General features: G+C 41.1%; 2 protein-coding genes and 1 long non-coding RNA gene across 6 annotated transcripts in view; 1 reads left to right on the plus strand and 2 right to left on the minus strand.

Moving 5' to 3' along the window:
* Window positions 1–298: 298 nt before the first annotated feature.
* plch2b (phospholipase C, eta 2b) lies at window positions 299–13,129 on the minus strand. Its single transcript, XM_077572419.1, has 20 exons — window positions 12,666–13,129; window positions 11,479–11,625; window positions 11,115–11,358; window positions 10,477–10,606; window positions 9,577–9,747; window positions 9,336–9,429; window positions 9,051–9,254; window positions 7,675–7,795; window positions 7,431–7,602; window positions 6,377–6,487; window positions 6,219–6,302; window positions 6,051–6,151; window positions 5,723–5,811; window positions 5,452–5,640; window positions 4,383–4,490; window positions 4,185–4,309; window positions 4,024–4,108; window positions 3,245–3,391; window positions 3,102–3,175; window positions 299–1,748 (listed from the first exon to the last, which is right to left on the minus strand). The coding sequence occupies exons 1-20, from the start codon at window positions 12,928–12,930 to the stop codon at window positions 729–731; spliced, it is 3,681 nt and encodes a 1,226-aa protein (XP_077428545.1). The 5' UTR covers window positions 12,931–13,129; the 3' UTR covers window positions 299–728.
* A 1,434-nt stretch (window positions 13,130–14,563) lies between these two features.
* Window positions 14,564–24,105, plus strand: LOC144056056 (uncharacterized). Of its 4 annotated transcripts, none has more exons than XR_013294981.1 (7): window positions 14,573–14,616; window positions 15,480–15,529; window positions 16,710–18,250; window positions 19,295–19,534; window positions 20,397–20,531; window positions 21,550–21,674; window positions 23,876–24,105. It is a non-coding gene; the product is annotated as an uncharacterized LOC144056056 (long non-coding RNA). The 4 variants fall into 4 exon arrangements; XR_013294983.1 differs by having other exon boundaries at window positions 19,300–19,534; XR_013294982.1 differs by lacking the exon at window positions 15,480–15,529 and having other exon boundaries at window positions 14,564–14,616.
* Window positions 15,240–25,718, minus strand: part of skib (v-ski avian sarcoma viral oncogene homolog b) — a 51,238-nt gene continuing 40,759 nt past the window's right edge. Inside the window, exons 2-7 of the mRNA XM_077572416.1 lie at window positions 20,031–20,144; window positions 19,705–19,808; window positions 19,318–19,517; window positions 17,942–18,222; window positions 17,610–17,840; window positions 15,240–16,873 (exon numbers count right to left, since the gene is read on the minus strand). Of these exons, the coding sequence (XP_077428542.1) occupies window positions 16,706–16,873; window positions 17,610–17,840; window positions 17,942–18,222; window positions 19,318–19,517; window positions 19,705–19,808; window positions 20,031–20,144 (1,098 nt within the window). The 3' untranslated portion in view covers window positions 15,240–16,705. The remainder of the gene's footprint in view (window positions 16,874–17,609; window positions 17,841–17,941; window positions 18,223–19,317; window positions 19,518–19,704; window positions 19,809–20,030; window positions 20,145–25,718) is intronic.

The raw sequence follows: 25,718 nt of genomic DNA on the forward strand, positions 1-25,718 counted from the left end.
GGAGTCCTTTGCAAAAATGACACTTTTTGGCCTTTTTTTTTCTCTTTGTGCTGTGAGCCACAATTTGATGTTCAGTTGAGCTTTATGCACCATGGCTAAAATAATGTGAAAAAAATGGAGCGATTAAGGTATCTAATGCCGTTACATGTGGGCAAGGAGAGCCACAGCAGCAAATGCAAACACAAAACAAAAACGCTCGCTTACTTGGCCAACCTGATTCCAGCTCCTGACATCACTTACTAGGCCACTCCCCTTAAAGGCACACATCCAACACACAAATACAACAGTAGTAAAATAATGACACTTTATAAAACCAGTTTATTTATTTACATTCTCTTATTCAGTTTTTATACAACACAGTGCTGTTTTTATTTCTGAAAAAGACATGGAAAAAAATTTCAACAGGGAAAATGTATCTGCTATAAAGTGAACGCCCACCATTCGCTGTGAATAGGGACAGAGTCCTGCTGCTAATAATAATAATAATAAAAAATCGGAATTAATTTACACCCACAGTTTAGTAATTGCCTGTAGCTGCCACAAGATAGCAGCAAAGCACTTTTTTTTCTAAGCTATGACCTGGCAAAATGAAGCTCCTCCTCTCAGTTTAACCAAGATGCCACCAGATGGCGCCAAAGCAATCTATCTATTTTTGTAAATCAAGCTACCACTGTCCCTTTTAGCCTGACCAAACATGTCAAACAAAGCCTATCCATGTCCAAACGTGTTCACAAATCCTGACCATCAAACAAAAGTGGCGATTTACATCGGATCTCTTTCAGCTTTTCGTCAAAAAGTGCCTTCATCTCCCTTTGCAGGGTGCCGACGCCCTGCTCCGCCCCCTCGGCAATGGGGGCGTCTCTTAATTCCAGGCTGTCTGAGCTGCCCCCACTGCTGGATGAGCTGTCGGACAAGCACAGTCCGTTGGGTACGTTCCTCACCTGTCGGCCGCTGTCCTTGCCTGCGCTCTGGACTCGCCAGGTCTGCCAGTGGGAAGCGGGCTTGCGGTTGACCATGGGCGTGACGGGGGAGGCGTCGGGTTTTCGAGGGCAGCTGCGCGAGCGGACTTGTGTTCGTATCAGGGTGGAGTGTCTGGGGGTGGCCGGGGTTTCTAAGGTCCTTCTGACCCGAGCCGGGGATGGCGGAGGGATAGGAGGTACAAATTTGGTTTCGGAATGTGAGGGATGCTGCGTTATGGATTGAGGGGCTGCGGGTGGCGGTCCCTCTGGTGGTTCTGGGTCAGTCTGGAGTGCAGGGACTTCAGGCTCCTGTGGTCCAAATGTTTCAAGTGTCTGTAACTCGGCAACTTCAGACAAAGACTGAGGCTCATTGACGTTACCCGGAGCGGGATCAGTAGGACTGTTGGGACGTGACGGGCTGTCCAGGTCAAAGCTGTCTTGAAGCATCAACGTGGGCACAGGGTTCGAATCCGTGGAGGACATCTTGCTGAAGATCCCTCTCCTGGGGTCGTGAATTTTCACTCGATGGGCTCGTCTCACCGGTTCACTCATGATCCCTTTGTACATGGCGGCCCTGGTGGCGGGACCTTGGACCAGAGGGGACATTTCTCCGTTCCTGCTGTCTTGGGAGAAAGAGTCTGCATCCTTGCGGAGGTGTAGAGGGGGCCAGTCTTCCGACGACTGCACGGACGAGTCGAGGGACTGCTGCCTGTGGGGTCCCTTCATGTGCTTCTGGGCTGCTTTTTGGATTTGCTTTCTGGCCGCTTGTACAGCATTTACTGGCTTTACCTATGACACAAGGTATTATAGAAATTTAAAGGGGAAGTCAACCCCTACATTTTATAACATGCTAGCCAAATCCTTAACAGTTCGCAATGTAAGCTTAATGCATGGAGGAATGATTTGGTGGAGGAACTTACAGTGGAACAATGGCAGTCAATTTGTGTAAAAGCCCAAAAACAGAAAACTCAAACTATTGCAATATAATTGCATAATGAGAGTGTATATAACTCCTAAAAAACGTAATAGGTTTGACCCGAATACACCCGATACATGTACAGTATTAGATATGGTGAGGATAAAGGAACATTGTTCCACGCTATATGGAACCGTCCCAGATTACAGGAATTCTGGAGGGAAACAATTTTGCATGTGAATATGGGACCGGAACCCAATTTTTTTCTCCTCGGACTTTACCCGGCTGAGCATAGACTAAATAAATACAGGGGAATGTTTGTGGATATAGTTATAGCTTTATCATGGAGGTCAGTTGGAAAACCAAGTATTGTAAAGTGGTGGTTTAACCCTGGAGAACCCACGGGGTCAAATTTGGCCCCTATAAATTATGCTACTCAAATAACAAAGATCTTTTTTTTTTTTTACTAATTTAACTTCAAAAGTCCAGAGTGCCACTTCTGACCCCTGCATGGGGCCATCTAGTGGATGAATATTGCACTTACATGAGCCAGAGTGGTGGTGACAAGATGGCTAAAATGCAACAAATAAAACAAAAAAATTATATTGTTAAATGTAGCTGTGTATTTGATTGATTATTTTCTTAAATTCTAAATAGTTTACTGACAGTTTTTGTTATTCAGATTTTTTCGAAATGATACCCCTAACTCCCAAAGGGTCAAATTTCGCCCTAATCATAAATTAGGGAATGAATTGAAAAAAAACATTGAAAAAAACATATTTTGGTGTTCAGTGAATTTATAGCAGTCATTTAATGTGTGATTCATAATTTTCCAAAGAAGAAAAGGGTTCTTGGGTTCTCCGGGGTTAAGAAATTGTCTGCTTTTGCCTTTGGAAGAAATTACTTCTACACTTTGAGAGGTCAACAGGATATCTTTCAAGGAGTTTGGGGACGTTTTCTGGACTATGTAGGACATAATGACATTTCGCACCTATTAGGTGAACCTGGGACGGAATGTGACACCTTTTGGTTGAATGAAGATATTGGAGTGAAAGGACATGTGGGGAGCTCTTGCAAGACACGTTAAATAGTTTTGTTGTTGAATTTTTGTCATTTTCATTTTTGCAATTTCAATAAATATATTGTGGTTTAGTTTCGCAAGGTCACATATAACATATTATTGTCAAGAATAGTTTAAGGCTGACTTCCTTTTGCAAGGAACTTACCTTGCCATCAATGATAGCAATGTGAACAAAGATGGAAGACTCCGCCATCCCGTCCAAGTACACATGTCGATATCCTACACAGAGGAGGGATCTTGTGTTATTTTCAGATTTCAAATGATTGACCGTCAGTGTGTGGCTCTCACCTGGCATCATGCTGGTCAAGGCTATCGTCCTCTGGCCAATGAAATCTCTCCCGATGGGATCGTGATCCCAGACTTGGAAGCGCACCAGAGCAATCTGCGGCATTAGAATGTGGAAGACGAGAGTTTCTTCCCACATGGGGTTGAAACCTGAGGGGCAGTTAAGTTATCTTAAATACATACCGACCTCCCTTTCAAAACTTAGCAACGCCTACATTAACCCTGGAGAACCCACGGGGTCAAATTTGGCCCCTATAAATTCTGCTACTCAAATAACAAAGACCCTTTTTTTTTTTTTTTTTTTTTTTTTTTTTACAAATTTAACTTCAAAAGTCCAGAGTGCCACTTCTGACCCCTGCATGGGGCTATCTAGTGGATGAATATTGCACTTACATGAGCCAGAGTGGTGGCGACAAGATGGCTGGCTTACATGCTGTTTTGTTGAGCTGGAAATCAATCCAAACAAAATCATCTTCTCAGCAAACCATCAGATGATAAAATTGTGTTTTTTTTGTTAATCTATTTCATATCATGTTGCAGAATGCCTAGGAATATGTTTTATATATATATTTTGATAAATTAGCAACTCTGAGCTAGTTAAAAAAAAAAGGGTTAAAATTGAAAATACATATATTTTGGTGTTCAGTGAATTTATAGCAGTCATTTCATGTATAATTCATAATTTTCCAAAGAAGAAAAGGGTTTTTGGATTCTCCAGGGTTAATACAAAAATATTCTCATCAATTCAAAGCATTGAAAACTGGAATATTGTCTATAATCACCATTATCATCCACCACCCTGGTCTGCTGCTTTGAACAGTCGACGGCTAGACCGATGATCTCAACTTCCACAAACGGATCAATGATCTGGAAAGTAGCATCGACAAATCAAATAAGCAATTGTTTCTTTACAGTTTGAGCAGAAGTAAGTCTGTATGTTGACCTCTCCTCTGTCACCAAACATGGAGTCTTTGGGTTTGGGAAGTTGCTGTCCGCTGATGATCTTGAGCACTAACTGAATCTTCTTCTGTCCTGGAAGTGGATCCTCCACATTGGGGTTAAAGGCACCTGAGAAAAACAATCACTCTTACCGAACGGGACGCTCGTCAACTCATGCAGGCGACTACGAACACTTGCATACCTTTACGCATGATTTTAGGCTTGAGAATGAATCCGCAGTTTGCGTTGCTTGAGAACTTGGCTCGGTTCAGTTCCAGCATGCGACCCTCTGTTTGATAGTTCATTGCAACTAGAAAAGACAATCATTTATATTCATACGGTAATTTTCATTTACAGGGAGTCCTCGAGTTCCGTACGAATTCCATTCCTACGTTGGCGACGTAGCACAAATTTCCACCTAAGTCGATTTTCACAGCTTAAGTTGAAATTTACGTCAAAATACTTTGTACAGTAATTTCAAAAAACATATTTGCGGCATCCGGAATTAGCCGGAACCAATATTTCGTGTTTCCACACGGACACTTATTGCCGACGGACGGCACAGCAAAGCTTTGGAAACATACGGAAATGTGACTCTCATGACATCGAGTCGATTTGCTCGATGGACGCCCGTTGCTGGAGTTAACTTTAACTCATTCTCTCCCAAAAACCTATAAATACGTCCTATTTTAAATATTACCATGCTCCAAAAGACATATTTATACGTTTTTATGGTGTGTGTGTGTTTTTTTTTTTTATGCTAGAGCATACAGAAGGTTTAGATGCAGCCTCTGAACGGAAGAGAATGCTTGAAGCAATTGTAGTTATTACAAAAACGGCCAGCAGGTGGCAGCAGAGTATAAGAGATCAGCCAGGGCCATGCTGCAAAAAAGCTATTTTCTCCAGTGTTTTCAACAGGTTTGTGAATAATGATGAAACTTAGCTATATTCTAATGCTAATAGCTGCAAAATGCAAACAGATACAAATATTTTTTTTTCCTGATGAAAGAAGAGACTCTAATCCTTCTTTTGGTAGGTTCCATGTTTTTATAGCAATAGAACACAATATTCTGTGGGCCTGGCAAAATAAGTCAAAATCCAGTAAAACAGCCGGGAGCGAAGGGGGTTGCTTCAGTGAAAATGGCTAGGAGTGAATGAGTTAAATATCTTTAAAATGGCGTGTTTACTGTGGGAAATGTTCATGAAAAAGAAGGTGCTAAAGTCGAAACATCGTAGGTCGAGGACTTCCTGTATTTAAGATATCATTTTACCCATGTGACATCCTGTGTTCCAGTAGGGTTGCGGGTTGAAGTTGCTGGAGTCCACCCGGTAGTTGGACGGGTAGACCCTCAGGAGTTGGCGCTGGTTGAAGCGCACCAGCTGGCCGGGTTTCAGCAGCACGATCTGGTTCATGACGGTTTCGTTGAGTGACGACACCTGACAACTGTTCGTATGAGCTGCTAAATGAACAAAACAAAACAAAACAAAAAACATTACAAACTGGGTTCCCGTTTGCGGATCTTCAAGTAAAATGAAGGATACCTTGTGTATCTATGTCATGCACTCGGACGGATTTTGTGTACTTGACAAGGTCGGACAGAGCGCGGGACAGCCTCATCGTCTTCCTCTTCCTGGAGACAATGTTAGAAATATAAAGTAGTGATGCTTAAAGGGGACATTTTATGGAAAATTCACTTTAATTGCTCGTCTATGAATATTTTAGTTACTGAAGTGCCTGTCCACCATCAAGTGTGAAATTCAGCAACCAAGTAAATCTTTGGTTGCGCTTCTAAAATTTGCAAGCCTTTCTGACTTTTTCGAATTGGGTCGTCACAATTGAAAGATCAAAAGACAAAAAAAAGAATCTTACTTGGGGTGATAAACAATTTGTGTCCTGTCCCGACTGCCGCTGCTGTAGTCCGACTCTCCGTCAGATCTGACCTTACTCCTTACTCGCATTCTCTTTTTCCTCTGCAATAAAAACATGTATTACGGTTCATTTTATGTTTCCGAGCATGTCCAAACCAAGAGGGAAGACCTTGCGTTTGAAGCTCCTCATGATGGCTCTGCCGAAGCGTCTCTTCTTCTTGGGCTGTCGGGCAGCCGGACCGGCGATTTCCTCCTAAAAAGAGTCGTGCCGTAAAGTAAATACAAGACGAATCTAATGAAACCGTTTAATGTCTCGGACTAATTTGCCTGGGAATCTTCCTCATCTTCGTCCTCCTCTTCTTCCTCGTCCCCGGTGTCTTCATCAGACACGTCTCCTTCATCGGCATCCGGGTCCAGGTTCGCTGGGAGCTTCTTCCCCTGAAACAATTCATTTATTTTTTTAATCTGGGCAATGACGAGAATCGAGGATTTTCTTTTTACCAAATGTCACCATTTAAGTCACAATGTTTCGAATCATACGCCTTGACGGAGGTACATGCTCTAACTAACCTACCTAAACGAAGGTAAGTAGGGTAGCTAAGGAAGTGGTTAGGAAGTAGATAGCTTACTAGACTAGTATAAAGGTTGGTAGTTTGGTAGCTGAGCAGGTAGATGGGTAGCAACTAGATATGTAGGTACGCAAGTAGTAGACGGGTTTTCGTCCGTCAGTCTAATCATCACTAACCGGGTCAACTATGTAGATTGGCAACTTGGTACTGTAGGTAGGTAGCTCTAGAGTAAATATGCTTGTTTCAATGAATCATGTTCAGGAATGGGATTGTTTGATTTTGACTTGAAACCCTGGAGAACCCACGCCACGGGGTCAAATTTGGCCCCTATAAATTCTGCTACTCAAATAACAAAGACCTTTTTTTTTTTTTTTTTTACAAATTTAACTTCAAAAGTCCGGAGTCCGATTTCTGACCCCTGCATGGGGCCATCTAGTGGATGAATATTGCATTTACATGAGCCAGAGTGGTGGTGACAAGATGGCTGGCTTAACATGCTGTTTTGTTGAGCTGGAAATCAATCCAAACAAAACCATCTTCTCAGCAAACCAACAGATGGTAAAAAAAATTTTTTTGTTTATCTATTTCATATCATGTTGCAGAATGCCTTATATATTTTTTTTGAAAAATTAGCAACTCTGAGCTAGTTCAAAAAACAAGGGTTAAAATTGAAAAAACATATTTTGGTGTTCAGTGAACTTATAGCAGTCAGTTAATGTATAATTCATAATTTTCCAAATAAGAAAAGGGTTCTTGGGTTCTCCAGGGTTAAGTTCCATTGTATTTTACAAGTTAGTCAGTCTCAGCCCCACCTTGACTAATATTTTTCCCTTGAGGGTTTCCGGGGAGGGCAACTTTTTGCATTCATGCGTGTTGATGTGGGACAGATCCAACTTCTCCTGAAGCACCTCCTTCAGATATTCCGCCATCTTCTTCTGCTGAGGGACTGTGCAGTGGTTCTCTATGGACAAAATCACCGGGTATCTGCACAAGGAAAGTCATACCTGAAACATTTTTTCGACCTCAATTGTGTAATTTGACTGACTGAGCACATACTGTGATTTGACGAAGGCGTATTTGTTGATGATTTCAATGACGTCTTTGAAAAGGATTTTGGATGTCAGAGTGTAGCCGTGGTGAATAATGGGCTCGCCGTCTGGCCCGTCCCAGCAGTCAACTGCGGAAGAAGAGAGGTGGCAAAAGTACGCACACTCGGTATTCTGTACTTACTGTACCACTCTAAAAACAATTGGGTAAAAATTTATCCAAATTTGGTCAAGAATGGACCGAGTAAAGTCAAATTAAGTTAATAACCCACAAAGCAACTCATTTTTGGGGGTTGTCTTGTGGGTTATTCATTTGACCCAACTTTTTGGTTTAACCGAATAACCCAATTGAATTGGGTCCAAAAAGAAAGAAAAAAACGACCAATTTAGATATTTATCCCAAAAAGTTAAATAATAAAAAGATTGATCTAACCCCAAAATTTGGGTCAAACTAAATTAATAACCCACAAAGCAACCCAATTCTGAGGGTTGTTTTGTGGGTGCTATTCATTTGGCCCAACTTTTTGGTTACTTGAATAACCTGATTGAACTGTGCCAAAAAGGAACTGACCCAACTTTTTGAGTTATTTAATCCAAAAGGTTGGGTCAAATGAATGACCCACAAAACCACCCATTAAAGGGTGGTTTTGTGGGTTATTCATTTGCCAGCCAAAGTCAGTCAAAGCAACCCATTTTTGCGACCCACCTTTTTGGTTAAATGAATAACCCAATTGAACTGGGTCAAAAATGAACGGACAAATTTGGAGTTGAAGCCAGTCAAATTAAATGAATAACCCATTTTTGGGTTGTTTTGTGGGTTATTCATTTGACCCAACTTTTTGGTTACTTGAATAACCTGATTGAACTGTGTCAAAAAGGAACTGACCCAACTTTTTGAGTTATTTAATCCAAAAGGTTGGGTCAAATGAATGACCTCACGAAACAACCCATTTTAGGGTTGTTTTGTGGGTTATTCATTTGCCAGCCAAAGTCAGTCAAAAGTCAGTCAAAGCAACCCGTTTTTGCGACCCAACTTTTTGGTTAAATGAATAACCCAATTGAACTGGGTCAAAAATGAACTGACAAATTTGGAGTTGAAGCCAGTCAAATTAAATGCATAACCCATTTTGGGGTTGTTTTGTGGGTTATTCATCTCACCCAACTCTTTGGGTAAATTGAATAACCCAAAAAGTTGGGTCAGTCCCTTTTTTTTAACCCAATTTTTCAACTTTTTTAAATTTTTTTTAATTATTATTTTTTTAGAGTGTAATAAGATGTACGGATACAGTTGAACAGATTCGACCTGTACTTGAGTAAAAGTTAAAAAGTTCACTACTCTTTAGTGATGTGCAAAATGACATTTGTCTCTCATGGTATTAGGTTCACCTTCCACGCAACGGCAGCCAGCTTGGAGAACATAAGCGTACATCTCCACACTGGACTGAGACAGCAGCTGGTCCCCGGTTAGATAAGTATTATGCGACGTGGCGATGAAGTAGTTGCCCAGCGGCTGCGTCATGTCCTGGTTCACCTGGTTGTGCTCCGGATTGAAGATGTCGCCACCGGGACTTCGCATGTAGTTGGTGAAACCTGGACGAAGGGAAGAGTTGAAAAGATGGCGTCAGATGCTTTTTTTTTAATCAGTGGTTGTAGCCTGTGTCGCGCTCGTACCGTCGATTCCCAGAACCAGACGCTGCAGGTTGTCAGGACACGGCTCAAATTTGGCCACAATTTCCATCAGATGTTCTCTGGCGAGACCTCGCATCTGCCGAGCAAACGTGTAATTTGTGGGAAGCGGATGTGTGCTGTGCCCTCATCTTCCTCCGATCAATAATCATCTCCTTAGCTTGTACAAAAGGTCTCTTTCCCGTGTGGAGTTGGCATATCAAACCCTTTCGACACGTCATCGCACCTTCTGCTCGTTCTCCAGGAAGCGGGCCAGGTCGTGCAGGTCCATGACTTCTTTTTGGTTGCTGTAAGAAATCATGATGAGGTAGAGGTCTCGCCGCGTGGAGATCATCTTGTAGAAGGAGCAGAACTCCTCGAACCCCAAAGAGCCCTGGTTCTCGTCTGTGTCCGCCTCCTGCGAAATGATACGGAGCCTTTTGTTTTCTTCATGTGGTGACCAGTGCAGAATATTTACTCAACTTTAGTTGTCATCTACAACAAACTGGTTGATTAAAACCCTGGAGAACCCACGGGGTCAAATTTGGCCCCTATAAATTCTGCTACTCAAATAACAAATACCTTCTCTTTTTTTTCCCAGCAGTGATTTTTGTCCCTGTGTTCTTGTTTCCATTGGCCAAAGTGTGTTTGTACATTCAAAATCCAGTTCTAAAATGCCACAAATAAAACAAAAAAATTATATTGTTCAATGAAGCTGTGTATTTGATTGATTATTTTCTTAAATTCTAAATAGTTTACTGACAGCTTTTGTTATTCTGATTTTTCCAAATGATACCCCTAAATCCCAAAAGGGTCAAATTTCGCCCTAATCCTAAATTAGGGAATAAAGGGTTAAAATTTAAAAAAACATATATTTTGGTGTTCAGTGAATTTATAGCAGTCATTTAATGTATAATTCATAATTTTCCAAAGAAGAAAAGGGTTCTTGGGTTCTCCAGGGTTAAAAACAGTCATGTACAGTATGCTTATAAAATCTGACCATGCAGGCTGGAAATGATTTTAGTCGGTTTTATTTTCTAGCTAAAGCTAAATGCTGATAAGAAAACAGAGGTAACTCTTCTGTGTTGTTGTTCTTTGTTAGCATTCTAACCGATCTCATCCTTGAAAGGTTCGGTCAAGGTTTTACCTGGAACATCGCTCGGACTTTCTGCCTGGGTAGATTCACGTTGAGTTTGTGAAGCAGCTGGTGGACTTCTCCGATGCTCAGGGTGCCGTCTCCGTTTTTGTCGGCTTCAGAGAAAGTCTGCTGAAGCCACGTGAGATCTTGAGTTAAGGTAGATGACGAGCACGTTGGTATTGATCTAACATTGCTTGTTGACGTTGAAGAGGGTCTTCTGCCCAGATTTAGTCATAACTGTTTTAATTTATTTATTTCATCAGAACGTTTATCTGTGGATGTGTCTTTGTGAGTGATGTCGCAATTTCTGTCAAGTGTCTGTAATCAATGATGTTTTTAAAGTCTTATCTCATGTCCGGTGAACTCCAGGTTGGCTTTTTTGAACCGCCCTTCAAGATAGTATAAGAAGGTTGTAAGTGTCTATAATCGGGACACTTGTGAGAAGCTGCAGCCGTGTTCTGTAAACTCGCTTGTGTCCGGGATATTCTGTAAAATAAAACCTTCGAAGGAACTGTTCACCGATCTCCAGCCTGCATTCGGATAACCAACATCCTCACTACCCGAAAGAAAACGAACACGCGAAGAAAAAGATTATTTTCTTCAACAACGTCTAGTTCCTTTGGTCCTCTGGCAGCGGCAAAGGATATTGGTCACGGGTGCGCTGCCTCCGAGCCAAGCTGTCCTCGTCGCTGATGCCGGCCATGAGGTATTTGAGTCCGGTAATCCACGTGCGGGCCTCCTCGCCGTTGGAGCTGACCAAGTCCAGGGACTTGACGCGCTCGCCGTAGTAAATGCTGAAGCAGCAATTTGGGTCGAAGCGGTTGTCGGCGTACCTGCGGAAAACCTCCGACTTTTTCCCCTCGCGGACCTCGTGGATGGAGTCGATTGTAACTGGAACAGGACGAGAAATCGACTACAAGGACATTTTCTCTCTATACGTTCTTGACTTCCATAAATACAGTAAATCATTTCTCTTATAATAGGGATTAAAAAAATAAATTCATATCTTACTTTTGGCTTTGTCTTGTTTCCTGGAGGGACGCCACCGGATGCATGAGCGATGCTCATCCAAGTAGTAGAAGCGCCCGAGTCCCTTTTTCTTTCCTTTCAGTTTGGTCATCTGTGTCCCAGTCTGCATCGTGCACATGCACCTCTCCACTATAGAGAAGCCCCGCCCCCAATAAATTGTCACCATTTTTATGTTGACACTGCATAAAAATATGTACAGTACATGGATGATAAACTCAGGTGAGAGGGATTGCATTTGCTGTTTTGAGATTATGTCCTGTGTCACAACTGGATTGGCTTCTAATCGAGTGGAGAAAAGAAATAATTAAATGTAAACACAATTTCATATATATATATATATATATAAATTAATTAATATGATTTTAACTTTTTTTCTTCCCTTCTTTGTAGCACTTTATCATGTTGATGAAAAGTGCATTACTTATTATTATTATTATATGTTTCACAGTTTGTTTGTTTTTGGGGGGGGGGACCCTATTACACTTTTTCTATTTGTTTATTCATTTATTTTTTTTGTTTTTGTTTGTTTGTTTATACCTTATCACCTGTTTTTTTCTTGATTTTTGGGGGGACGGCAATTCAAATGAGTGTAAATTAAAACTTTTTTTTTTTTTAATTCAGGACAATCATTGATTGAAGTGAAATTATTTGTGTGTGTGTGAGTGAGAATTGTGCTCCTCACTGATCTGCAGTACAGTCCTATTAGAACAGGGGTGTGTAGACTTTTTATATCCATTGTAGTGTCCCTTCACCTCCTTTTTAAATTGTTTTACTGACTATGTTGATTGTGTTAACGGGAATAAATGCCCAATTGAATATATTTGCTACTGTTCTTGTTTGGTTCCTTTTTTTTTTCTTTTGTAGCTTGAGCACCTGCCCCCATAAATGTGTGTAATGTATGTGTGTGTGTACGTGCGCGCCGGGATCAGGTGACCCTACTAGTTTGTAATCTGAAAACTACATGTGACGCAGCCTGGCTAATCCCAAAGGATTGTCTCCGCTCCATATGCCCATTATTGACTCAAGGGCCTCCCTGCAGGTCTGTTCTAATGCCTGTTTAAGATGTGCTAAAAATCCAAAATGTGTCTTTTTTATTTTGAACATAGCAAACCATTCCATCATTTTCCACCTAATCTGCACAACAGTTTAAAAAGTTTAAAGAGTCTTACCAAATTGTCCCAGCCTCCATTTGGGCTGAGCGACCACACTGCCACCAATCCAGAAAAACTCCTCCGCCAGTCTGGAGATGGAGGCCTTCTGCCAAAGTCTGGGCGAGCTCATGATGGACATGGCAGGGGAGTTCGGAGGGTTGGGAGGCATCTTGGGGGAGCCCCCATACCGGAAGTCGCTCGTTCTCGGGGAGAGCGAGGCCGGCGGCGGAGGGCTGCCACTCATCCCCGGTGACGGAGGCGCCATCCCCGGGGAGGCGTTCATCCCTCAAGTGGACATTTGCGTCCAACTTTCCTGTCCCATGAGACCCGCCGGCACGCTTCTCCGCAAAGTTGACGTCCTACACGCACGTCCTCATCACACCGGTTCCTCCTCATCCTCCGACGGAGAAGGTAACCTCAGGTCGGTCGTGCATGCGTTGTTGCCGGACGAAGAGCGCCGCATGTGACCGCCCGTCTGTAAATCTCCCTCAATCGCTAATCCTGAAGTGAGGCTCCAGTCTTGCTTTCATGGAGGGATTTTCACGCCACCATGAGGAAGGAGGAGCAAAACAGGAATTTAGTTTGAATTTTCTGCATGTTTTCACTTTTTCAGGATTCCAAGAAATCAGGTGTTCCACAATTAATAGGCAAGTCACGGTTTGTTTTTAACCCTGGAGAACCCACGGGGTCAAATTTGGCCCCTATAAATTCTGCTACTCAAATAACAAAGACCTTATTATTTTTTTTACAAATTTAACTTAAAAAGTCCAGAGTGCCACTTCTGACCCCTGCATGGGGCCATCTAGTGGATGAATATTGCACTTACATGAGCCAGAGTGGTGGTGACAAGATGGCTGGCTTAACATGCTGTTTTGTTGAGCTGGAAATCAATCCAAACAAAACCATCTTCTCAGCAAACCATCAGATGGTAAAATTGTGTTTTTTTTTTTTGTTAATCTATTTCATATCATGTTGCAGAATGCCTAGGAGTATGTCTTATATATATATTTTGAAAAATTAGCAACTCTGAGCTAGTTCAAAAAACAAGGGTTAAAATTGAAAAAACATATATTTTGGTGTTCAGTGAATTTATAGCAGTCATTTAATGTATTAATCATAATTTTCCAAAGAAGAAAAGGGTTCTTGGGTTCTCCAGGGTTAAAATACAGAATTTGGCAAAAGCAGGATCTCTCCATTGCTTTATGAGATGAATGAAAACAATTGGACATTTCAAGGGGTGTGTAAACTTTTTATAATTTCTATAGAATTTGCGTGTGAAGCTGAACTGAAATACTGGTGAATCCATTTTTGAAGGATAAATTGAATTATATTTAGTGATATGGAAAGATAATGATATCCTTATGTGGGTCTTTTATTTGAAACATTTGGGGACTTTTTGAATTGGGGTGAGCAAAACAATTTAAATTGGAATAGTTTGAGTTGGTCAACAGTGTAACAAAAATCTTTTCAAGAAAATAATTAAACATGTAACTTCCTCTTAAATGGACGCCACCGCCCACTTGGATAATAAAACGCCGGGCCATAGATGTCGCCTTACAAAAAAACTGAGTTACGGTTCATAACCATCAACAATCATCAGCAGAATATGACATCTGTAAAGCTGAGAGGGAGTTCTAGCCTCTCTCAACTTTTTGTAATAGCACTCCATATAGCCCTTTTTCAGAACTGTATTAAATACAACAACGATGTAATGAAATAAAATATAAAGATGAAACGGCTTTTGCCACATTTACATGCTGCTCCTTCTGGTTTGCATATTTTGGCCACATGAGGGCAGTATAAACCAGACATCCGAATATTAATGGCAGGTAGCAGCTCCTCAGTAAATTACCGTAATACAGATGTTGCTCACAGCAGTTTAAACAACAAAACAAAAACGCTATATGCCTTTTTGTGTGTGCAGTGACTTTGATGCTAATAAATCTTCCTTTAGTGACACCTCAAACATGTGAGTAATCATTTCCTTCTATAAAATACCAACAACAATGATAATGTGATTTTAGTGGGAAAATAATGTATTTACAAATATTTCACAGTCAATTAGCACGTGTGCGTGCTATTGTCACATGCTAGCTGCATTCTACCACTAAATTTAAATCTCCGTCATCTTTTCTCTGTTTTGTAATACTCTTTGTTGTATATTTAATTTGTCAAACAAATTGATCAGTTGACCTTTTGCATCAACGGTCCTCAAAGAGTTAATGGGTTCTCATGTTGATGCTATTCGTTAGCCCGTAAATGGCGTTTTGGATTGTACGTTAGCATTGAGCTAAACTGACTGAAAACTCAACTGAAGAGCAAAGCTATATACGGTAGTTAAATACAGCATATAACTCTCTTTAATATTGGTCTTCAACCGGGAGTGGCATTTAACACATTCAAGCCCCTTTCATGAAGAATTGTTCTGCCAAACTGCTGTTCGTTGTAAAGTGTTATGTCTAAAGTTGAATCATTTATAGCTAAAAGCACTTTATTGTAGTTCAAAATTTTCCATGTTGACGTTGACAGCCATTGCTCATTCTTGTACATGACCATTCAGACACACAGACAAGAACACAGTCCTAAGAGCACTTTGATTGACTTAGACTTTTAATTGGTATTATACACATTTTTTTCCGTAAGGAAAAGAAAAAAAACAAATAGAAGAAAACAAGTGAAAGCCTACATCCAAACCAAAACTACAAGAGCATGAGCTACAGTAAGGAAACTGCGAGTGCTATATAACACTGTACCCAACGAATACTGAGCCAGGGTAACATGATGATGATGAAGGTGATGATAAGACATACACGTGTTTCTTGTCCAAACTAGGCGAGAACATCAAAAGAAGGCCTGGTTTCTACTCTAAAACCGAATGGCAGGTATACAGACATTTCAATTGTGTTTCAGTTTTTTTGGTCAGTGGCGTCAATATATATCTTTTATATACTCTATTTCTCTCAATAAACAATCAAAGGGAACATATTCTGATGGGTTTCATCCAAAAGTTTGTTAAATGCCCCGTTCGCGTCATACTAGACTGCTTTGAAAATCCAAATATAGTCTCTTTTTGGTTTCAAGTAAAAGCAAAACAAAACAAAATTCAGGAGCAAGCAACAAAATCTTATTTACAATATTTTCGTATTTACATCAGAGCATACTGAGAGAACGAGTGTTTCATTTCAACTTGTCTGAATCAATTCATAACAGGGGGCGCAATGTGAGGTTGTTTAAAAAGTGCAATTCCTTGTGTTTTGTTTTTCCTAAAGTAAAAAAATATATGCTCCTTTTGCCTTTATATATGTAGAAATGCTGTTCATATAAACGCCATTTGTTGATTTAAGAGCCCTAAAAACGAATGCTTTCAAATGAGCCATATAAAGGTAATTACAATACTAAATACAAACCACCCCCCCGAGGTACCGCATTCCGAAGAAAACAAAAACTGCTGTTTCTCATTTTTTTTTGTGTGTCTTTAGGAGAGCGTTAATTGCTGATAAGAGAACATATTTTGAAAAATAAGAATGTACAAGAAGATATTAAGCCGAGTCATATTATTATTATATATATCTATTAAAAAAAAGCATCCAATACTTCAGTTTTAAATGCATACAGGGTATGTGGCTGCTTTTCTCGCCAATGGAATAAACAAGCAATATATCTTTAAAAGTACATCCTCTACACAGTGATATTCATATGTATATATATATATATATATATATATATATATATATATATATATATATAAAGCAAGCTGATATTAAAAGTGAATAGTGGTAAACGTGTGTTTCTTGGGTCCAGTGGTCTGCAGCGACACCATGGAGTGTACCAATACTTTTGTGGCACCATTGTTGACTGTGTGACCATTCCCTTCATATTCAAGTAAGTGTGATGTGGCCTCTCTCCAATTAGCTTATAGCAAAAACAGTCACTGATGGAGAGGTGGACATCATGCTTCCTCATCCAGTTTTCAATTCCTAAAAACTCGCCATCCTATGACGTACATCAAAGTACTCTTCTTTTTGAATGTGTGTTTTTTTTTTTTTTTTTGCTCCACTTTAGGACGGAGTGCCGCGTGGCGTTGTGTCCTGCGTCGCCAGCTGGGACTGCAGGTCTCGGACCGCGTTCTCCAAGCTCTGCCGCGCCTCCCGTTCCTGCTGCAGCTCCCGTCGCAGCTGCTCGCGGTCCGCTTCGGCCTGCTGCAGCTGAGAGTGCAGCTCGTCGATCTGGAGATGGGCAAAAAAACGATCAGGTCAAACGCGAGCATTTACAGTATTTCCGGGTTTGCAATGTAATTGAGAGAGGTGTATCTATCAGTGACTCTACTTTTTGACACTCTAAAAACTGTAAAAAAAAAAAAAAAAAAAAAAAAAATTGGGTCAAAAAGGCAATGCCCAACTTTTTGGGTGTTTCATTTAGCCCCAAAAAGTTGGGTCAAATGAATAACCCACAAAACGACCCCCCAAAATGTGTTTTGCATTTATTTTAATAATAATAATAATAATGAATAAATAAAGGGTTATTTTGTGGGTTAATCAATTTACATTTTTGGGTTGAATAAATAACTCAAGATGTTGGGTCATTCCCTTTTTGACCCTATTTGGGTTATTTTTGACCCAACTGTTATTACAGTATAAGACGAGTTTGACAATATACACTCTAGAAACAGTTCTGGGTCATAAATAATAATAAAAAAGACCAACCCAATTTTCGTGTCTCGTACCCCCCCAACCCATCCTTTGGGGTTGTTTTGTGGTTTATTCATTTGACCCATCTTTTTGGGGTTGAATAAATAACAGAAAAAGTTAGGTAGGTCCTTTTTTGACCCAGTTTAGTTAATTTTTGACCCAACTGTTTAGAATACGCCACATGCCTCACCAGATTTAAAAATACAGCCCGTTATGTTTTGGGATGACCGTCTGCGCTCTGATTGATCATTTTTGTTATCTTGGAGCATCTCACCTGGGCGGAGTACTTGACACGGAGTCGCTCAGCCTCGCATCCTTTGTCGCAGCCTCGCTGCTGCCTCTCGTGCTCCAGTTCCCTCTTGAGTCGGCCACACGCCTCCTCCGCCTCCCTGGTCTTCCTCTCCCAGTCCGCGCGGAGTCGCTCGATCTCCTTCCGCAGGTTCCTCTTGGCCTCCACGGCCTCGCGGAGGCGGCCTTTCTTGGCCACTCTCACAAACTCCAACTCCTGTGACCACAACGCAGATCGCTTGTGATTAAGTATCTTGTTTTAAATCTTACACTGCAGCTATTCTCAAGTGAGAATTAAGTAGCATTCAAAATGGCTACCTGCTGAAGGTTGCGTTTAGCCTGAACGGCGGCCGCCAGCTTTTCCTCTTGCTTCAGTCTCATCTTCACCACCTCCTGCAGGAATTTCTCTCGAGCCTCTTTGGTATCCACACCAGCGTAGAGCGTGTGTCTCAGAGCGTCCATCTCAGGACAGATGGGCCCCGACAGCCAGCCCGGCGCCTCCTGAAACGGAGAGGTGCCTCCATTCTGGGAGGTCAGCATTTGAGGGGCGCTGCTGCAGGCTGAGAGGGGCGAAGCCAGGGAGGATGCTGGCAGTGGACCTGCAGAGAAAAAAAAAATTGCAGTTAGGTAAGTGCAATTCTTGTCTTGAATTTTAAAAGAAATATTGTAGTCATTTCAATGATTCTTTTTTGTTTAAAAAATAATGGCATAGTTATTATTGAATATATATATAATTTTGTAGTATTTAAAAAATAAATAAAAACAATTGTATTTTTTACAATACATTTTGTAGTAAACTTTATAACAAGTATTTTTTAATGATTCATTCTGTAGTATTTTGTAATAATATATTTTTTATTTTTTAATAACAAATGTAGTGATTTATTTACATTACATTTTCTAATAATTTTTCTAACATTTTGTAGTATTTTCTACAAATGACAATATTTTATATGAATTGTTTTAGCACTTTGTAAGAAATGTTGTCATCATTTCTTATGAAGAAATCTTACAAATAAATTTAGTACTGATTATTAATAATAAACAAAGTTGTAGTAATTTTTAAACAATAATATTTAGTAATACTTATTTTAATATTACATTTTCCAGTCATTTTAAAAATGTTTTGGGAGTATTTCTTATCATAAATGTTGCAACTTTATAATACATTTGTAATGATTCATTTTTAAAATATTTTAAATTATTTTTTTAATCAGAATTTTTTTAGAAGTAGTAATTAAAATTTTTTAAATACTTTTATAAGATATTTTCAAGAAAGCATTTGGTAATAAATTTATAAAATCTAAAACTTTTTTAAAAATTATCTAGTAATGGTTTATAGTACATTTTGTAATATTTTTCCAAATGTATGTTTTATTAGAAATATTTATTTTACATTCAATAGACCTGTACTTATTTACATGGTAATTTATTCATAGAGTTATCATACTTATTTTAAAAATAATTATATTAAATAGACAATGGTTTTAAAATATGTTTCCATTATCATCCCACATTGTGGCTACTTGAAGGTTGCAGCACTTCTACTATTAAACACTTGGTGGCGCCATTGCACAGTGATCACATGAAGCAGTTCCTGTGTGGCTCCTCTCCAGTGTTCAACTAACAGTAAATGATGGACTTCCTTCTGCCTTTTGGACTTTTTCCTAGTTCAGATGATCGAATGTACTCACGATCGTCACAGTCGTCAACATCGATCTCTCCGTCCGTGTCCACGTCCATGTCGTCGGGATGGGACGCTGCAGGCTGCGCTTCGACATTCTGCACTTCTCGGATGTTTGGGGTCCCCCTGCCCGGAGCGTGGTTCTCCCCGACATGCACTAGAGGGGTTGAAGGAGCTTGTGCCAAAGTCTCCTGACTCTTTAAAGTAGACCTGCAAGGGCAAGAAAGGTATTTTTAAAGCCGGGGTGGGTTAATACGACCCGTCCTGGTTTTTAATCCGGCCTACCAGGCCTTCACGTTATCAAGAGTGCTGCAATATTTATTGGGGTTTGACACTTTGGCCACCGCCGATTTAAAGCATTTTCGCTATCATTTCAACAACAATCTTGACAACTCACCTCTGCGGCTCGCACTGAGCTGCTGCTTTTTCCCGATCCGACCCTTTTGGAGACCAAGGCCGGAACGCTGAAGGTCTCTGCTTGAGCTGGACTTGTTTCAGGTCCTGGAAAGCCAAACGGCAAGCTTGAGTCACAATGAAGAAGAAGCATCCAAGCATTTCACTGACCGTGACTGACACGCTCAATTGAAGAGTCTTTTATTATTATCATTAGCTGACCACGGACGATCCTGTCAAGGCTTCAAATAGGAGCTTGTGCGTCACCACTTTTAAGTTTGCATTTAACGCTGCCGCTTTTTTTTCACACTTCACGGCCTGTTTACCAACCTTGTGTCTGGATTTGGATAATGACTGCAGCCACTCGGCTTTGCGTTCGCCCTCAGCTGATGGAGATTGCAATTTTTCCAGTTTAGGCCGCTTGGCTGTGACGGGGCTCGGCGACTGCGGAGAGAGAGAGAGAGAGAGAGAGAGAGAGAGAGAGAGAGAGAGAGAGAGAGAGAGTCGTTAAATGGCGGCCATCTTTTAATGCGTGAAAACACAAAATCAAGTATGATGAGAGCATCCAAGGGGCGGTTCTCATTAGGGTCACAGGTGAGCTGGAGCTAATCCCAGAGCTGAATTTTGTTGAGAGAACCTGAACCCCTATGGGTAATTTAGAGTCTTTGAAGAACCTAACATTCATGTTTTTGACAGGAAGTTGGAGATCCTGAGGCGTGGGGTTGGTCGAGAAAGGTGTGCTAACCACTTCACCCACCACGGCGCTGCTTCCGAATAACAAATGACTCTAAAATGAAAAGCATGAAGCCACGTGCATCATCGCTAGTTCAGGTATGCAGTGCCAGACCTGACTGAACACCTCCCACTCTTGAGCGCCTTTACCAGACACACGCACACACACATACATACACACTCCTACACACACTCCCACGCGCACATATGCATGTCGACACTCGCACCGACCAAGCGAATCTCACCAAGCTTGGTGTGTAAAAGCTGTGAGACTTGATTCATGGTGAGCTCAGCTTCTCGCTTATTGCTAAATGAGGTTTGGCGCTCATTTGCATTGGCGCACAGGAACAAGAACATGAGCAGGAGCAGGAACGCTCCCGGTTGAGGATTTCGGAACCGCCGGGCTGCGGACTGCCGCAGCTCTGTGGGTCATTTGTGGTTCACATCATTTCTTATTCTATTCATTATTAAAACCCTGGAGAACCCACGGGGTCAAATTTGGCCCCTATAAATTCTGCTACTCAAATAACAAAGACCTTTTTTATTTTTTTTTACAAATTTAACTTCAAAAGTCCAGAGTGCCACTTCTGACCCCTGCATGGGGCCATCTAGTGGATGAATATTGCACTTACATGAGCCAGGTTGGTGGTGACAAGATGGCTGGCTTAACATGCTGTTTTGTTGAGCTGGAAATCAATCCAAACAAAATCATCTTCTCAGCAAACCATCAGATGGTAAAATTGTGTTTTTTTTTGTTAATCTATTTCATATCATGTTGCAGAATGCCTCAGAGTATGTTTTATATATATTTTTTGATAAATTAGCAACTCTGAGCTAGTTCAAAAAACAAGGGTTAAAATTGAAAAAACATATATTTTGGTGTTCAGTGAACTTATAGTAGTCATTTAATGTATAATCCATAATTTTCCAAAGAAGAAAAGGGTTCTTGGGTTCTCCAGGGTTTAAAAAAAAAAAAAGGCATTTGTACAGAGGTGTTTCTATATCCACTGCAAGTACCAAACCTCAGGTATCGTTATCCATTAACTCAAGATTATCTCACGATTACCTCAAGATGACACCGGCTCATTTGTTTTTATTTGTTTCTAAACTGGTTCAGGTCGCCTAAAAATCGGGAGCTTGCCGGATCGGCCGATGGGAGTGCTTGAGGTGAGCTGGAGGCGGAATGTCATGGGAGTGAGTAAGCGAGCAGCAGGCCCGTGCGGGCCTCCACGCCCCGCCAAGGTAAACACATCCTCTTGTGTGACAAGTGCAGACCTGCGGGCGGAGGAAGTTCTCTGTATCTCAAAGTCTGTCGTCTTACGCGTCATTCCCGCCATTGAACATCTCCTACGGCAGCTACCCGGGATGTTGAATTCGAATTTTTTTTGGGCCGCCTTGCGCAAGCGTTTAAGGGCAATTAGTTTAATAGGCCCACGGGCTCCGCGTTGAAGAATTTGTGTGGTTTGCGCCGTACCTGACGCCACCTCGACTGGGAGGGGTGAAAGCAATGCTGGCTGCACTTCAGACCGACGCACACACACTCTCTTTTTCCACTCATTTCAAAGTACATTACCTTGACTAACATCCATTTCTTGGAGGCGTCTCCAAACTCCAAATGACTACTTTAACACTAACCTTGCCTTCACCTTAAAAAGAATCCGCACCTTCAGATGTAATTGGCCGTACGTCACAGGGATTTGCCATAAGGCAGGCAAGTCCCAACAGTCCGTGAACTTCAGCAATTGCATCCCAACTAAGGAAACCATGACGGTACCGTGGATTCGGTTGTCCGTCCGTCGTGTGATTTTTGTGGCGCAGACGACACCGTTTTATTCGGATCGAAATTGGTATCTCTTGCTTCAATTTTGTCGAAGATACGACATATTTTCTAAGTCAGAGGAGTATCACACCACTAGGTTATTCTAAAACCTTTCCGACTAAAATCATTTGTCGTCATTGGACTCATGAGTGAATTGGAACCTAAACAAGTTGATTTTTTTTTTTTTTACTCCCCACACTGGTCACCAGCCAATCACAGTTTCCATATCAAGATACAGACGCTCCCCTACTTACGAACATTCGAGTTACGAACAACGGTACATACGAACATGTCTGCGCGCATGTCAAAAAATGTTCGGAAAGAGATGCTGTAAGTTAGATTTTGTATTGCGCACCTTTTTCCGAGTACTGTAGTGCTTCTTTCCGCCGCTAATACCGACGCTTGGCGCTGTGAGAGCTCACCCAGCATTGGAGGCTCAGCAACGTGTCGAGGAGGAGGAAGAAGAAGAAACGCCTGTCGCTCATAGATAAAGCCATCGCACTCTTCGAGCAGCAAGACCCAAATATTGAACGTTGCACAAAGGTTGCAAATCAATTGAATGATGCCATACAGTGCTACCGCATCATTTATGATGAAAAAAGAAGAAAACTGTGCAATCGTCGTTAGATCGCTTCTTTCGGCCAGTTTCTAGTAAATCCTCCAAGGAAGATACTCATCAACCCTCATCTTCTTCTCCTCGACCCTCAACTTCTTCCTACATTGAAGTTACGGAGGAGGAAGTAACTTTTGAAGCCCATTCCAGCGACGACGAAGAACCTCTCATGATATAAAATCCTCCTCTTCCTCCTCCTCCATCAAATCCTTAAGCATCGAGTACATCTTCCAAAAGTAAGTTAAACTTCATTTTATTTATCTTATTACGTACATGTACATACTGTGTGTGTCTCTCGCTCTCTCTCTCTAACATACGTAGTACAGTACTGTACGTATTCTCTTTAAACACAAATTATAATACAAAATATAGCACTGAAGCAACTTACGAACAAATTCACCTTACGAACGATCGCTCGGAACGTAACTCGTTCGTAAGTTGGGGAGCGTCTGTAATAACAATGCATATATAGTACACCTCTGGTTAATTTAGAGTCTTCAATAAATCTACCATGGATGTGCGAACTCGTATCCAGATGTTTGAGGATGAGAAGCCAGGGTACCCACCGGACTGGTTGCCAATCAGTCAATCGCAGGGCACATATGGACAAACCAGATGCAAGCCAAGATTCAAACCCAGAACCTCGTGTGTATTTTACACAATCCAAGCAGCCTAAACTTTCAACACTCTTGGCATTGTTATTCTGCCTATTCATGCTGCACTAGTATTATTGCGCAAGAAATGTTTGTCTGGACACTCCCCTTCTGTCTGCCTGACTCATACACACGTCTCCTCTACCTGTCTAACCTGTCACTACTTTACACACACACACACACACACACACACACACTGTTTGGCTTCCCTTCCACGAGATAATTATTTGAACCCAGACTGCACGTCCTCAGGAATGATTCTCTCGCTTTAAGTCAAGGGTTAGTAAAGAAGTGCCGCTACGACAAAGGATGAACGTGGCTATTTCTACTCTGAGGTTTTTTTTTTTTACATCTGCAGGAAGGTTCGCTTAGACATAATAGAGGCCGAAAGCAGACACTCTCCAGACACCACAAGGGACCCGCATGGCTAAATGTGAATCTGACCTCACAAGCTTCATAGACATAGCATGGCCTGGGAGAGTCATAACATGTCTTGCGCTGCATGTCCCAGTGGTTAAAAGACTGCCCCACCCCCCCCTAATCCGGGAAACAGGAAGTAGCATGCAAACTAACAAATAAACAGACAAAGAAAAAGATGGCTATCAAGTATATTTCCTTTTTTTTGTATTTGGGTCACGATATACCCACTGTGCGACCTAGAATGAAAAATGGTACACTCCCGTCATCTTATGTCATCTTTTGTGAACCAAAAAGGAAGCATGTTAACCTAAAATGAAAAAACGAAAAAACATAATATAAATAATAAATAGACCATTGGCACCACGGTGCAGTAGTGGTTAGCACGTCTGCCTTTCTTTCATATTTTGTCACCTTCATGAACCAGGAAGTAGCATTCTAACTTAAAAATAAATAGACAAAGATGAATAGTTTTTTTTTTTTTGGTATGAATGTTATTCCATTTGTTCTCTTTGTAGTCGGAATGGAAGCCTTCTGTGTACCTCAAAACAAAAAATAAGGCCACAGTCATCCAAAAAAGTAGCATGCTAGCTAACAAAATGCTAAAGATACATATACAGCACTCCGCCATTTTGCCCCTATTGTTTGAGGAATTTATTTCTATGGTTTTATTTTTTTTTTAATGATGTCCAAATTATAGTTCAAAACAATGCAGTTCTAGTGCGTGTGTTGGGATACAAAGAGACTGAATAAGAGGCATAGCGCCACCAATTGTAACGGAGGACAACATTTGTGACTTACAAAAAAAGCAAAACTATGTTTGACACAGCTTAACATCATACAGTAGACTTCGCACCCCTGCTCCCTCCTCAGACTTCCTGTGGCCGACCGAGTCCCCTGTGGGAACTGCAGTGGGAGGGAGGTGGGCCAAGGGAGCGGGAACACAGAGGAAACAGTGAGCTGCAGGAATGTTTACTTGAAGGCCAAGTACATCCCCCACCCCTTCACTTCTTTAAGACTCCATTCAAGCATTGGCCTTTTCAACCGACCATTGTATGATATGGCTTTGAGGTGCTGTAATGAAGCGGCTTTTCAAAGAAAATCCGCAGGCTAAACAGGCTCTAATAGCCGCTCGGGCGAGAGCAGACATGCTTTATTTTTTAATTAGAGACGCGCCGCAATTCCAGGGTTAGGCCGCGCATTGCAAACGTGTTGCTTCACCGGCATTGTTGAGGAATAATTTTCTAGTTGATATTGTGCTAACTGGAGCGCGGAGAGACAACACGGAGCTTGTTGACGCTTTTTGACCCTCGATGGATTAGTTATATCAACAGCTGACTAGCATCACTTAAAGTCAACTTTTTCCAAGCACCATTTTAGTTTTAATATGAGGGCCATATTTAATATATCAAAACTTGTTTATTTAAAAAAAAAAAACTTTTATAGATAGGCTGCGACTGCTAGCTAGCTAACTAGTTAGCCTGCTCCTCTGCCTGGAGATGGTATGACCACATTAATGATTTTTTTTTTTTTTAATATAACAGTCCTTTTGATCTTTGTTTTTTGAAGTCTAAATTTAAAGGTATATTTTATGATGGCTTGTTTTGCCTTGCAGTATCTCAGCACCCCTGAATGGCTCTCAAACTGGATCTCCTAACATCATTACTTTGCTATACTTGACAACAGCCTGCTGAGTGCCATCATTTAAATCCCATTCAGTCCCCTTTTGACCCAAATTGGGTTATTTTTGAAACAACTGTTTTAAAAGTCCAAACCTAATGAGA

The sequence above is a fragment of the Vanacampus margaritifer genome, chromosome 8 (genome assembly GCF_051991255.1).
Source record: "Vanacampus margaritifer isolate UIUO_Vmar chromosome 8, RoL_Vmar_1.0, whole genome shotgun sequence".
NCBI lineage: Eukaryota > Metazoa > Chordata > Actinopteri > Syngnathiformes > Syngnathidae > Vanacampus > Vanacampus margaritifer.

Excerpts from the sequence above, each read along its gene's own strand:
- plch2b (XM_077572419.1), bottom strand. The coding sequence starts at position 12,930 with ATGAACGCCTCCCCGGGGATGGCGCCTCCGTCACCGGGGATGAGTGGC. Across the intron at positions 6,152-6,218 it reads TGAGGAGCTTCAAACGCAAG|AGGAAAAAGAGAATGCGAGT; the intron begins GTCTTCCCTCTT and ends TTTTTATTGCAG. Across the intron at positions 1,749-3,101 it reads TTGCTATCATTGATGGCAAG|GTAAAGCCAGTAAATGCTGT; the intron begins GTAAGTTCCTTG and ends CTTGTGTCATAG.